The 10,316-nt window shown below is 63.4% G+C and overlaps 2 protein-coding genes across 2 annotated transcripts; both read left to right on the top strand.

Moving 5' to 3' along the window:
- The first annotated feature begins 1,230 nt into the window (after positions 1-1,230).
- On the top strand, positions 1,231-6,830 carry PRR35 (proline rich 35). The gene is made up of 4 exons (XM_024553401.3): positions 1,231-1,651; positions 1,777-1,922; positions 4,659-5,791; positions 6,055-6,830. The coding sequence occupies exons 3-4, from the start codon at positions 4,698-4,700 to the stop codon at positions 6,686-6,688; spliced, it is 1,728 nt and encodes a 575-aa protein (XP_024409169.2). The 5' UTR covers positions 1,231-1,651; positions 1,777-1,922; positions 4,659-4,697; the 3' UTR covers positions 6,689-6,830.
- Positions 6,831-8,251: 1,421 nt separating this feature from the next.
- Positions 8,252-10,163, top strand: NHLRC4 (NHL repeat containing 4). Its single transcript, XM_045189684.2, is given in 3 exon segments — positions 8,252-8,412; positions 9,174-9,756; positions 9,758-10,163. Coding segments are annotated over 2 exon segments (429 nt in total). The 5' UTR covers positions 8,252-8,412; positions 9,174-9,498; the 3' UTR covers positions 9,929-10,163.
- The last annotated feature ends 153 nt before the right edge of the window (positions 10,164-10,316 follow it).

Consider the following 10,316-nt stretch of genomic DNA (forward strand, 5'->3'; position numbering starts at 1 on the left):
CCTGGGGCTGCCTGCACGGTCCGCTAGTCAGCCAGGGGCCAGGCCAGGCGGGCAGAGGGGAGAAGACTAGCACGCTGTGCCACCCATGGTGGCCCTTCCTGCCCTGTGGACTCAAAGGGACGGAACGAGCCACCCTGAGTTGCATCAGGGAAGGTGGCAGGGGGGCAAGGAGGGAGACTGAACTGGGCACTCACCCTCACATCAGTTTCTTCACGCTGGGGGCCCCCAGAGCCACGGGGCCCTGTTCCTTATGGACGCCTGTTGTAGTTGGAGAGGAAGACCCGTGCCAATAACTGGGCCGTGGCTGTCGCCCTCTTTGGGAAACTGAGGCCTGGCTTACAGGGCCCAGGACACACTAGACTCTGGATGCAGTTCTCTCCAGTTTCCTTTCCCCATTGGAGAAGCCCCTAGTGGGGACCCCTCCCTTCCCCAATGTGCTCCTGCCCCCCAAACTGGGCTGGGGATAACCCAGCAAGCCTACAGCTAAGCCAGCAGGGAGAGCCAAGTGAACTGTCATGGGGTCCTCTGTGCCTCCACAGAGCCGGCCGGAGCAGCAGTCGCCCCTCTGGCTGCAAGGGCCATACCCTGCCTGAACCAGCACCGTCACACCTCTCTGGGATGCCCCTGAGTGAGGCAGATTCGCCGATGGACCGGCCCTACCCTGGAACGTCTGCGTCTATGTCCAACATGGAACTGGCTGGTCAGATGAATTTTCATGAGGACCGAGCTGACAAGCAGTGGGACCCCAGACTGTTAAGATTTGGTAGCTCAGGGAACAAGGCAACACCTGGTATGCCCTGGGTAGGGCTGGGAGCAGCTCTGGCCATGAGGGCGTTAGAGGGAGGAGGTGTCATGGTGGGCCCTCCATGTCCAAGCCTTTCCCTGGCCCCACTGCTCACCCCCTCCAGGCCCTCCAGCAGTGGGGAGGAGCCCCGGCTGTGCAATCTTCCTAGGACACCGGCCAGGGGAGCGAGGAGTCCAGCCTGGGAACAGGGGAGGTGGTAATGCTTCCAGGAAGGGGGGAGTGAGTGAGTGGGTCAGTGGGCAGGGAAGGGGTTGAGGGGTGCAGATCCACTCAGCCTCCTGTTTGGAGAAGCGAGAACAACACTGGAAACAAGGCTTGGCCTGGCAGAGCTGGCCAGAAAACTATTCTTGTCCCCACTGTCTATGCACTGGGCTATACCACTCAGCTGCGGGCTCCCACCCTTCCAGGGCTAGGCTCTGTCCCCTCCTGGGCTGGGCTGCAGCCCTCCCCAGGCTGGCTCTGTTCCCCATAACACCTCCTGTCCTGGGGCTTGGCCCCCAGGCCCTGGCTCAGGCGGGCAGCTGTCAGGGGCCAGAGCCCTGCCCTGACGGATGAGTGCTGACGGCGGCTCTCCGTGTGCCCTCTGCCGCTGACACCCCATCACACCGCTGCGGGGACCCCAGGAGACCTGGCCGCCTCTGCGCACCCCGGCGGCAGCCTGCAGGCGACGGGGGGCGGGGACGGTGCCAGGCGCCCGGCATTCGTCTGCACACCTGCTCCTTCACTCCTGGCTCCTCCGCGACGCTGCTTTCCCTGGTGGTGCCACTGGTGTCACCGGCCACCGCTCTATCCAGGAGTTAACGGCGCTGCGGAGAGAGCTGAGCAGGTCCTGGGCGCGCCAGGCTCGTGAGTGCGCGCGAGGGGTGACTGTGGGCAAGGAGGAGGAGGAGAGACAGGGCTGGGGAGGAAGCGGGTCACCAGGTGGCCAAGGCGAGACCGCAACCTACCGTTGCTCTCCCCCTCCCCCGCAGCGGGTGTCGGAGGTCGCAGCGCCCCCAGGAGCCCGAGCCCGGCGCCGCGGCGCACGCGCGGCCGCTCCTGCCGCCAACTTCAGTGGGTGCCAGTCGGCGTCGGGGGGACGCGGACAGTGGCGGAGGATTCGGTGACTCGCTGACAAGTGAGTGACTACAGACCGCGCGGGGGACCGCTCCCAGCATCGGACCTCAGTTTCCCCTGCGGGGAGCCCGCGCCGCTGCCCCAAGAACCTGAGAGGGTTTCGCGTGGTCAGGAGTCGCGGCCGGCGCCGGCAGGGGGAGGGGGAGATCGGGGTGCAGGGGGTGGTGGGTGGGGAAGGTTTCGGGGTGGGGCGGGGGCCAGAAGTTTTTGCCTTAGCCTTGGAGCAATCCAGGTTCCGTTCTAGCCAGGGCGCAGGTAAGGCGGGTGCAGGCATCAGCGCACGTTGCGAAGTTCGGGGGGCGCGTGGGGCCGGGCTGGGCGCTAGGGCTACGGGGGCGCGGTGGGACGCCGGGAGTATCTGGCGCGTTCCAGGCAACCCCAGCCCCTACATCCCCCGCTTCCCAGCGTCTAGGCTCCTTCCTCACACCCAGATCGTTCTGAATGAAGCAGCCCCGTCCCTGTAGGAGAGGCTGGGGAGGACAAGGCGAGCGGAGTTGGGGGTCTCGTCCTCAGCCTAGGAGGAGCCTGGTCATCTCCTCAGCACCACACCCTGTGCGGTGCTCCCCAAGTCCCAAAGGGGCCAATGGCATGGGTGAGCTGTAATCCTCTGGTGGCCGGTGGTTGCTCCAGGTGCTGGGCGTGGGGACTCCTGTTCCTGGCCTGCCACCAGTTCTCCCCAGACAAGGAATTAGTGGCGTTTGAGTGTCTGGGCTGGCAGAATGTGGGTGCAGGCCCCTCTGGAAGCATGTACGCAGTCACGGGTAGGGGCACGTGTGCAAATGAATGTGCCTCTGGCTGTATATGGGTGTGTGCTGGTGTCTGGGGCTGTCTTCTGCTTGTGCACAAGCACACTAGGCGGGTGTCAGGCATCCTCTGGGTCCCCGTGGGGTCAGCAGCTGCTGAGGTGGTTCCTGAACAAGCTGCCCCACCCCTGCCTCCTGAGTTGTCAGGCCTGGAAGGAGACCCCCCCAGTACAGGGGCTGGGCTGGGAGGTGAGGTGGGTGGTGGCACCAGGCGGCACAGCTGTGTGGCTCCTAGGGCTGGGTGATCGATGGCCCCAGCACAGCCGTCTCTGTCTCCCCAGCACACATGCCCATTTGTCATCTGTGTCTTCGGGGGGGCTGGGGGCTGGGATAAGGCCTGCCTCTGCACCCACCACCAAGTCCAGGAGGTTCTGCGCCTCTCAGGAAGCCCCAAGCCCTTTCCTGGGCCCAGCCCCATCCTCCCAACCCCTATGCCCCTCTTGGAGCCCCATCCCCTCCCAGACGTGGACATCCACAAACCAGTCAGGAGTCTGCTTGCCCCACCTCCCAGTCCTGGCCTTCACTACGCTGACCCCGCCTCGGGGCCTCTACGGGTGAACAGGCCTCTCTATCCCTCTGGCTGTTCTTATAATGGGGGAGCCCACCCAGTGTTTGAGGGGAGCAGACATGACTGCCTGCCATGTGCAGAGCCCGAAGGCCAGCAGGGAGGACAACCCACTTTGGTGGCTGCCTGGCCACCCCAGCCCCGCTGCTTATCCCGCTGGCCGTCCCTGAGCCCGGGGCAGCAGGAGGAGTGTGCCTGTCCGCATCCACGGGGGCATCCGTAACCATGCGTGCCGTGGGTGTGCAGTGTGTGCGTGTGGTCTGAATGTGTGTGAGTGCCTGCTCCCACCCCGCCTGAGCTGTGAGTGCATTCGTATGTGCACTCTGAGTGTGGCGTGAGTCTGATGTGGGCATGCGTCCAGGCCCCATGCATTTTGGTGGTCCACTCTGTTCTGAGCCTACCCAGCGGTGCAGAGGTTGTCCCTCAAAGCCCTGAGTGAGGGTCATCTAGGGGCTCACATGCGTGTGTGCACACACTCTCCTCGCGCCCCACGCAGGCATGCACCAGGGTGGCGGCCAGCCCAGGTGGCGGCCCAGATGGAGTGCAGAGCAGATTCTGAGTGAACATGCAGGGCATGGGGAGAGGAAGGTCTTGGCCGAGCTCAGCCACTGCAGGCTCGGCTGCTGACCTGCCCGAAGCCACCCAGATGGAGCCAGGCTGAGCAGGTGGCCGTGCCGTGGGGCCGTGCTGTGACGTCCACGCCCCCCAGCCTGGCCTAGCCCCATGTGAGGCTCACCGCCCCCGAGACCTCTCGTACCCAGCCGGAGCACACGCTGGTGTACACATGGAAGCTCACAGCCTTCTGCTGCTTTCTCATCTGAGTGACTTTTTATCTCGGCTTCCTGGCACGGGCAGGGGGTCTCTGGAGGGGAGTAAGACAAGGAGGAGCTCATGTCTCCCAGAAATGTGCCCGGTCATACTTGACTTCCAGTCACTCACCAAATGCCTGCAGTGTGGACAGAAACAGGCCTGCGTGGAATCACCACACAGCTGGGCCTGCTGGGACTGGGGCAGAGATAAAAGGCAGGGTGCCTAGTTAAACGTAAATTTCAGGTAAACAACAAATCCTTTTCAGTACATTGCAAATATTGGCTAGAGATTACACTTACACTAAAAAAGCATTTGTGGTTTATGTGAGTCAGATGTAACTGGGCATCCTATGTTTTTATGAGCTACACCTGGTGACCTTAGACGTGCGGGCAGAGAGGAACTAAAGGGTGAGGTGGGGAGGGCATTCCAGGTCAGGGGGCTGCATGTGCAAAGTCCAGGGAGGCCCAGGCTGCAGGGTGGAGGCAGTGCCATGCCAGGCTTCTGCTCCTGGAGCTCTGGGAGCTGACAGAGGCACTGACCGAGGTCCCCTTGTCTGCAGGTGGTCATGGTGCCGTGGCCTGTCCGCTAGCAGGCTGCCATGTCCCGAGAGGTGGGAGGCTCATGCCGCCTGGGCTCTGGGGCCCGGGCCCGGGCTCGGAAGCCCAAGAAGCCACACTACATCCCTCGGCCCTGGGGCAAGCCCTACAATTACAAGTGCTTCCAGTGCCCGTTCACCTGCCTGGAGAAGTCACACTTGTACAACCACATGAAGTACAGCCTCTGCAAGGACTCCCTCTCGCTGTTGCTCGACTCTCCAGACTGGGCGTGCCGCCGGGCCCCGACTGCACCCGGGCCCCCCGGGCCCGCCACGGACTGCCCCTCTGACCCCGCAGACCCTGGCAGGCACCCCCGAGGAGCTGAGCTCCCAGATAATCCCACCTCGCCCAACCTCGTTGTCACTGACACTCTCTCCCAGCACTGCCACATTGGGGGCCCCAAGCCAGAGGCTGAGGGGTCCCCAGGGACACCACCTTCTGTGGCCAAGGATGCCCAGAAGGGCGCAGGCCTTGGTGGGCTCCTGGCTGAATCGTGGAAGCCAAGGCCAGGCAGGGGCCCCAGGAGTGCGGTTGTGGTGGACTCGGCCGCAGTGGGCCCTGAGAGAGGCGTCCCCTGCTACCCTCCGCCCACTTCCAGCGAGTTCCCCGAGGCCCAGAGCCTCCAGCTGTCCCTGCTGGGAGTCAACTACCCTCTTGGCCCCAGCCTCTTCTCCTACCTGGGTCCCTCCCTGGCTGCCGCAGCCCATATGCCCTTCCTGGGCTCGGCCAGCCCCCTGCTTCCCCCAGCCTCTGCCTTCCCTGCCCCGCAGCGCCCTGAGCACCCCACCCCTATCCCCCACCTGTACTACCCTCTGCTCCTGGAGCATAGCCTGGGGCTGCAGTCAGGAAAGGCTGCCCCTGCCAAGCCCCCTGCCCCTCCCAAGGGACCCCCTGGAACTCTGACCCCTGGGCTACTGAAAGTGCCAGTACCTGGGCTGGTTGGGCCCTGGCTCTGTAGTGCCCCCAGGGACCCAGGGCAGGAGGGTGGGCTGGAGCTTGCTGCCCAGAGTGACCCCAAAAGGAAGCTTCCCCTGGGAAGCAGGCTGCAGCCCCCGAAGGCCCCCTCCAGCATGGCCAACTTTGGCTCCCAGAGCAGGTAGGTGTCAGGTCCCCCCAGTCATGTGGGGGGTGGCTGAGGTTGGGGGAGGAGGGTGGGGCCCCTGTCCTGAGCTCAGTGCCCAGGATTATAGGCTTCGGGCCACAGACAGGTTACTGAGACCAGAAAGCCAGCCTGTCTGTCCTGGGGTTCCGAGTCTCTAGGCCAGGAAGACAGGCTGCACGGGGGGCGCAAGGGGGAGAGGGGCAGAGGCTGGGGTGCTGGGGGCACAGCACAGCCTCTGACTGGCTCCTACTCCCTAGCCTGCAGACTGGCCCCTCCGTGATTCCCTGGCCTGAGGACAAGGAGCCAGGCGACCCTGAGACCCTGGGTCCTGTCTCCCCCGTGCCCCAGCAGCCATCGGGCCCGATGCTGGTGGTCCCTGGGCATGTGTGCGAGGACCTGACACGCGCCCTCGGTGACTATGCTAGGGTGGAGCAGCGCCTGGGGCAGTTGGCACCTGCCAGGGGTCTGGCACCACGGCCTCTTCGAGAACAGCTGGGCAAGATTCGCCGGGAGCTGCTCACCATTCACCAGGTGCTAGAGCAGGCCGTGCGGCCCCCGGACGTGCCCCTTGACCTCTCTGTGAAACGGACGTCCTCCAAGCTACCCGAGGTGACCTCGGGGGCCTGGGGGCAATCAGAGCTGGGTTCCATGCTCATCCAGGGGACACCTGAGCCCCCCAGGGTGCTGGGCCCCACAGCAGCCGAGCCTTTCTCTGGCCATACCACCAAGTGTGAGGCTGACTCCAGTGTACCGCCCCCGGGACTCCCCCTCCAAGCCCCAGATGACCCTGTCATTCCTGGTAGTAGCTGGGGCCGCCGTGGCAGGGTGGGGGGCTCCTGGCCCTCTGAGGCTATCCCCGGCCTGCAGAGCTCCCCAGGCGCCGAGGTCTGACTATAGCTCCTGCCGCCTCTGTCGTAACGGAGGTCCTCTCCCAAGCCCATGCCCACCACCTGGCCCTCTACCTGCCTCAGCCCCCGGGGTGAGGCCTGGAGCCTGCCCAGCATGCCCATGGACAGACCCCACCCACCATGGCCGTGGCCTGTCTCTGGGGCCACACGGGGACAGCAGAGAACCATGGCTTTTTATTGATCACAGTTACAACATTAAAATAGAAACCACCTTCACACACCAAATCTGAGCCTCGCCTTTCCTTGGCTGCTCTGCCGTCACCAGCAGAACACCCTCTCCCTGCGGAAATGTACCCGGCCTGGGCGTCCAGGGTGGCCAGTGTCCTGGGCCTCCCTGCCAGGTGTCTACCTTCAGGTCCTGACCTTCCTCCTGTAGACTGGGCCCTCCCTGGGAGGGGGCAGAATCTGGGGATAGAGTTGTGGGGGGGCTTTCCATCAGAGGGGGCAGAGCAAGGAAAGGCAGGTGAGTGTAGCCTGGGGGCCGGTCGGACGGGTTCGGCACATCGGTGGTGGGCAGGGTCCTCCAGGCGTGCCTCCAGCCCTGAGTCTGGTGGGACAGCCCTCCTGTCAGGTTTGTGCTGGAAGCTGCTCCTGCTGTGGTTAAAAGGCGCCCCCCACATTCTGTGGCCCGGGGCTGCTCGCCCGGCGTGGCCTCCACTGGGTCCCCGCCAGCCCCTGCAGCCACGATAGGCATCGGGTGGCCTTCACAGCTCGCTGCCTCCCTCGCAGCAGAGCTGGGCTGGACTTGGCCTTTCCCACAGGCAGGGGTGGGGGCAGGTAGAAGGGGTTCCCAGGGGACCCTTGGATCCAGCTAATCCTCTCCCTGTGAGGTGGCCACACCTCTGTGCCCACTCAGGAATGGCCCCAGGGAAGGCAGTTCCTGCCTGTGCCTGGCTCCCCAAGCTGGGCCAGCCGGGCTCGGGCCAGTCGGAGCAGGACCTGTGGCTGCCCCATTAACTGCACTGGGCAGCAGATAGCATCAGCTGCCCTCCCCACCAAGGGCGTTAAGAGCCAGTGGCCACAGAGCAGGGTGCAGACCAGCCAAGTGGGGAAAGCTGTGCATCGCATACAGAGGCTGTCCCTCCACCTGCCTGGGGCTTCCTGGAGGAGCTGCAGGGGACTGTGGGCTGAGTTAGGAAGTGTCCAGAGAACCCCCAGGTCCTGAGCCCTCAGCCTCGCATCGGCACCTGCCAGTGTGGTGTCTGCTGCTCCTGGCTTTCTCATCAGCCATAGGGCAGACAGGAGTCTGCCTGTTGGGGGAGATCACCCCAGCTTCACGGTGCAGAAATGGGATCCGGAAGACAGGATCCAACCTGCCCAGTCTGGGGGTGGGGGCACAAGAGGGACCCCTGGCGGTCCTCCAGCCTGGACTGTGGTCCTGCTGGGAGATGGTGGGTGGGGCTGCCCATGACTGACATTGCAGAGGCGTGTGGGCTGTGGGTGGCTGTGGGGGCCTCCCTGGGGAGGGGTTTGTTGGGCTGACCATGAGTGGCATCCAACCAAGCAAGGGCAGCAGAAAGAATGTCCCAGGGGCCAGTGCAAAGTCCCCAAGGCAGGAATGCAGCAGCACTGGGGAGTCCCTGGGGTTGGAATGTCAGGGCTCCACAGGGGCCAGTGGCTCCTCCTTTGCTCACGGCAAGGCGGCCCCTCCCAGTTCCTCAGGTTCTTGTAGCTGCTGGTGGAGCAGAGCCCAGGACCTGGCCCCAGGTAGGAGGAGCCCTTTCCCGCTGGTCTCCCTGGGTAAGGGCAGGGGGAGAGGCCTAGGACAGGACCCCTGCCTCCTGCCTTGGGGGTGGAAAGTCTCCGGGGACTGTGGGAGGGCAATGGGCAGGGGGCGGGGGCTTGGGCTGCCCCCCAAGAAGGGTCACTTTCCCTGCCTAAAGGAAGGAAGGGTTTTGTGGGCCAATGAATTTGAGAAATTGTTCATCTGTCACCGCACCCTCCACTTTGGGACATCTCAATGCCCTTAAGCTCATCCAGGCGTCAGAGAAAAACCCACAGTGACCTTCACGGGTCCCACAGAATTGTATTCCAGGTATCACACCTGGGCGAACAGGACTCAGAGACACAGCTGGCTGCCGGGTTTGTGGGCTGAGCCGGACTCAGGGCCTGTGGAACTGAGTTTGAACCTAGATCCTCCATCCCCCACCCCCGTGCCTCAGTTGTCTCATCTGTAAAACAGGAGAACATCAGCACTGCCCGGGTGGGCACAGGGGAACCGTGGCAGCTGCTGGTTGGCGCACAGCACAGGGGGGCATTCTTTCTCTGGCTGCCCCAAACTCGACTCAACCAAAGTAACTTACCTCAGAGAGGCTGAGCCAGCATACCCACCCTCTGGCCTCCTGCTCTGACCTCCCTGGCCTTCCCCACTAGCTGATCAGTTGCCCCCCAGGCCCTTCACCTCACTCTGGACTGACCTGGAGGCTCCACTCACTCCTGGATGCTCAGGGAGGTCCTGGTGTCTTTAGGACCTGGATGGGGCCCCCGGTTCTGCACTGCTCTCCAAATGGCCGGCCCTTCCTGACAGCTGCATCTGCTCCCTGCGTCCATGTGCTGGACCTTACAAGATTGCTACTTGCCCTGCCAAGTTCCAGGGGTCGGGGACTTTCTGCCCGAGGATACGGCTGTGACAGCTGCTGAGCTCATGGTGGTCGGTCACCTTGTCCACAGGGCTGTCCATGTGCTCCAGCATACTTCCCAGACCCCCAAGGCCACTGGGTGATAGTGGACATCCTCCTGGTCCCTTAGGGGCTGGCTGTGGATGCCCTTGGCTGCTTCCTGGTAACAGACTATATGCCTGGGGCTGTACACAGCTTCACATCGGTCCCCACCTTGAAGCTGCTGGCCCCAGCCTTCATGTTGGGTCTGGAGGGCCCCTGCTGGGTGGTCCTGGGGCCCAATGGGGGCTTTGCTGTGAATGAGGAGTTTGGGGTTCTTCAGCAATGCCTGCCACCCCCGGGCTTCCTGGGGGGCCTGACAGGGCCTGCCTTTGGCAGCCCGGCCTGTGTGCGCACTGATTCAGAGGGCAATGTTATTGTGACAGACAAGCAGCAGGGCCAAGGTGACCCTGTTTCCCTGGGCTGCGGCACCCATCTGCTTGGTGTTCGAGGGGCTGGGGCGGCCCTTGGGCATGGCCTGTATGCCCCGGGGCCAGCTCATGGTGGTGGATGCAAGAGAAAGCTATACCGGGATGTACCAGTGCGTCAGGATAGTAAGAAACTAGGGAAATTCCTTGGCAAGTGGAATAGGGCAACCGAGACAGACAGCTGAACACAGTGGCCAGCAACTTCCGGACAGGCGCAGATGGTCGTGAGGGGAACCCAAGTGCCTGGCAGGGGGCAAACTGGGAAAACAAGGGCCTTGCCCCCGGAATAACCTCTTCTCTCCTGGCCTTTCCTCTCTGGAGATGACATCTAGGCCTCAGTTGCGTTTCAGCTCCAGGCCCAGAAAAGCAGCAAAACCAGGTGGGTGATGCCAGGACCAGCTGCAATGACTAATGACCCCCTGCCCTGTCACTGACCAATCATGGAGACCATGACCCTGAAAGGGCCACCTGGAGACCTGATGACTATTCTTCTGAAACATCCTGAGACCTTCCCTAAGATTCCTGC

Source organism: Desmodus rotundus, chromosome 1 (assembly GCF_022682495.2).
Source record: "Desmodus rotundus isolate HL8 chromosome 1, HLdesRot8A.1, whole genome shotgun sequence".
NCBI lineage: Eukaryota > Metazoa > Chordata > Mammalia > Chiroptera > Phyllostomidae > Desmodus > Desmodus rotundus.

Excerpts from the sequence above, each read along its gene's own strand:
- PRR35 (XM_024553401.3), top strand. The coding sequence starts at position 4,698 with ATGTCCCGAGAGGTGGGAGGCTCATGCCGCCTGGGCTCTGGGGCCCGG. Across the intron at positions 5,792-6,054 it reads AACTTTGGCTCCCAGAGCAG|CCTGCAGACTGGCCCCTCCG; the intron begins GTAGGTGTCAGG and ends CCTACTCCCTAG.